Source organism: Trachymyrmex septentrionalis, unplaced genomic scaffold, assembly GCF_001594115.1.
Source record: "Trachymyrmex septentrionalis isolate Tsep2-gDNA-1 unplaced genomic scaffold, Tsep1.0 scaffold14, whole genome shotgun sequence".
Lineage (NCBI taxonomy): Eukaryota > Metazoa > Arthropoda > Insecta > Hymenoptera > Formicidae > Trachymyrmex > Trachymyrmex septentrionalis.
In genome coordinates this window covers 925923-927852 of record NW_017304543.1, presented here as the reverse complement: position 1 = coordinate 927852, position 1930 = coordinate 925923, and the positions used below count along the sequence as shown (strand labels likewise).

Below are 1930 nucleotides of genomic sequence, written 5' to 3'. Positions count from 1 at the left end.
TACTTCAGTTGATGACTCTTGATTATGTATTGATGATATATATTAATTGATATATTAGTAATTAGTTAGAGATAATTCAATTGGCGCTTATGGGCAAAATATAATATTTCTATCTATATATTTTTATTTCTATTTTGCAATCAAATCCTTATTACAATTCTCATTATAAAGATATTTTGTTGCAGGCTTTAATGTATTTTAATTTAAAATAAAACAATACATGTACTCTCAAAAAACAAAGTAATTCCTAATATTGAATCCATAAAATATTTTTTTGCTTACTATCTCTCACGTAAAAATGATCTTTTCTGAAAAGACGTTTATATACCTGAGAATTTCACCAGTTGCTGTCTTTCTGGTACCTCCTGTTGTACTAAGTCTTGAAATCTGCTCTTAGCTGATTAAAATACTAGTAAAACCAGTTACTTGTTTTGAAAAGATGAGACATACATTTTATTCCTTATTTTATTCTGCATTAGTCCATATCTTAGAGAACATAAATTTTTATAACATAGATTAAAATGAAAAAAATTCTTTTATAGAAATTAAAAAACTATAGAATTATACAAATCTTCTAAAATATATAATTATTTACTACCTTATTTTTTATTTTATGATATATTTATATACAATTTTACAGAAAAGCAAAAGTTACATTTATTGTCCATATTGTAATAAATTATTATCCGGGTGGGATATAAACGAATACAAGAAACATCCTAATCATGATGGGAACTTGATTAATTATCCTGGTGTTTATATCAAGGTATATACATAATATATAACATTTACAACATATTTTATAATTAATTAATATTATATATATATATGTCTCAGCTAGATTTCTTAAAGGAAGATGAGGCTGAAGAGCTCATGAAAGCACTTGATGATCTTCCTTGGCAATCTTCACAAAGCGGTAGAAGAAAACAGGTATATCTCCAAAGCATTTAGACAAATATATACATATATCTTTACGTATTTTAAATTAAAACATTTTAATTTATAGAATTTTGGACCAAAATGTAACTTCAAAAAGCGAAAATTACAATTAGGATCGTTTAATGGTTTTCCCAAAACAACGCAATTTGTACAAAAGAAATTTGAGGAAATATCATTATTACATGGTTTTAAAACTGTCGAACAGTGTACGCTTGAATATAATCCCGAACGAGGTGCCTCTATAGATCCCCACGTGGATGATTGCTGGATTTGGGGAGAACGCATAATAACTGTGAACGTTCTTGGTGATTCTGTTTTGACTATGACTCCTTATCGTGGTCCGATAACGCGATACAATTTAGACTACGTTTCAAATTATGATTCCATCCTAGAGAAAGACATATACGATAATACACATTCTTTGGGTATTGATGATAACATAGTAGTACGATTGCCGATGCCTGCTAGATCACTCATGGTTTTATATGGTCCAGCAAGGTGTAATATCCAACTAAATACTAAAGACAAAAGTGTATTCCATGGTATTAATAATTATTATATACATGATTTTTATTTGACAGGTACAAATGGGAGCATGCTGTGCTTCGACAAGACGTCACATCGAGACGCGTCTGCCTCGCATACCGTGAACTGACGCCTCCGTATCTCAAAAATGGACAATATCAAAAGGAAACTTCTGAAATTTTGAGGCAAGCTTCACTCTTCTGGTGATATTAATAAACAAATTTAAATTATTGCATTTGTTTATAAACAAATTGATGTATTATTTAACATAATAAATGTAAATTTTAATAAAGTTTTATTCTTAGGATACAGTGCATTAAGAATGTACAACAGTAACACACATCTCTTACAATAGTCTGTATAATATTTTAAAATAATGCTTTTTTGTCAATATTCGTGAATAGTCTTAATGAGATATTATATTATTTCTTTATTATAAAATTTGAATTTAAATGTCAAAATATTT

At 28.0% G+C, this 1930-nt stretch overlaps 1 protein-coding gene across 1 annotated transcript in view; it reads left to right on the top strand.

The window, feature by feature from the left end:
• The window catches only part of LOC108745472 (alpha-ketoglutarate-dependent dioxygenase alkB homolog 4), a 2170-nt gene extending 366 nt beyond the window's left edge, over positions 1 to 1804 (top strand). The window contains exons 2-5 of the mRNA XM_018481642.1: positions 641 to 766; positions 838 to 930; positions 1007 to 1437; positions 1521 to 1804. Of these exons, the coding sequence (XP_018337144.1) occupies positions 641 to 766; positions 838 to 930; positions 1007 to 1437; positions 1521 to 1671 (801 nt within the window). The 3' untranslated portion in view covers positions 1672 to 1804. The remainder of the gene's footprint in view (positions 1 to 640; positions 767 to 837; positions 931 to 1006; positions 1438 to 1520) is intronic.
• Positions 1805 to 1930: the final 126 nt, after the last annotated feature.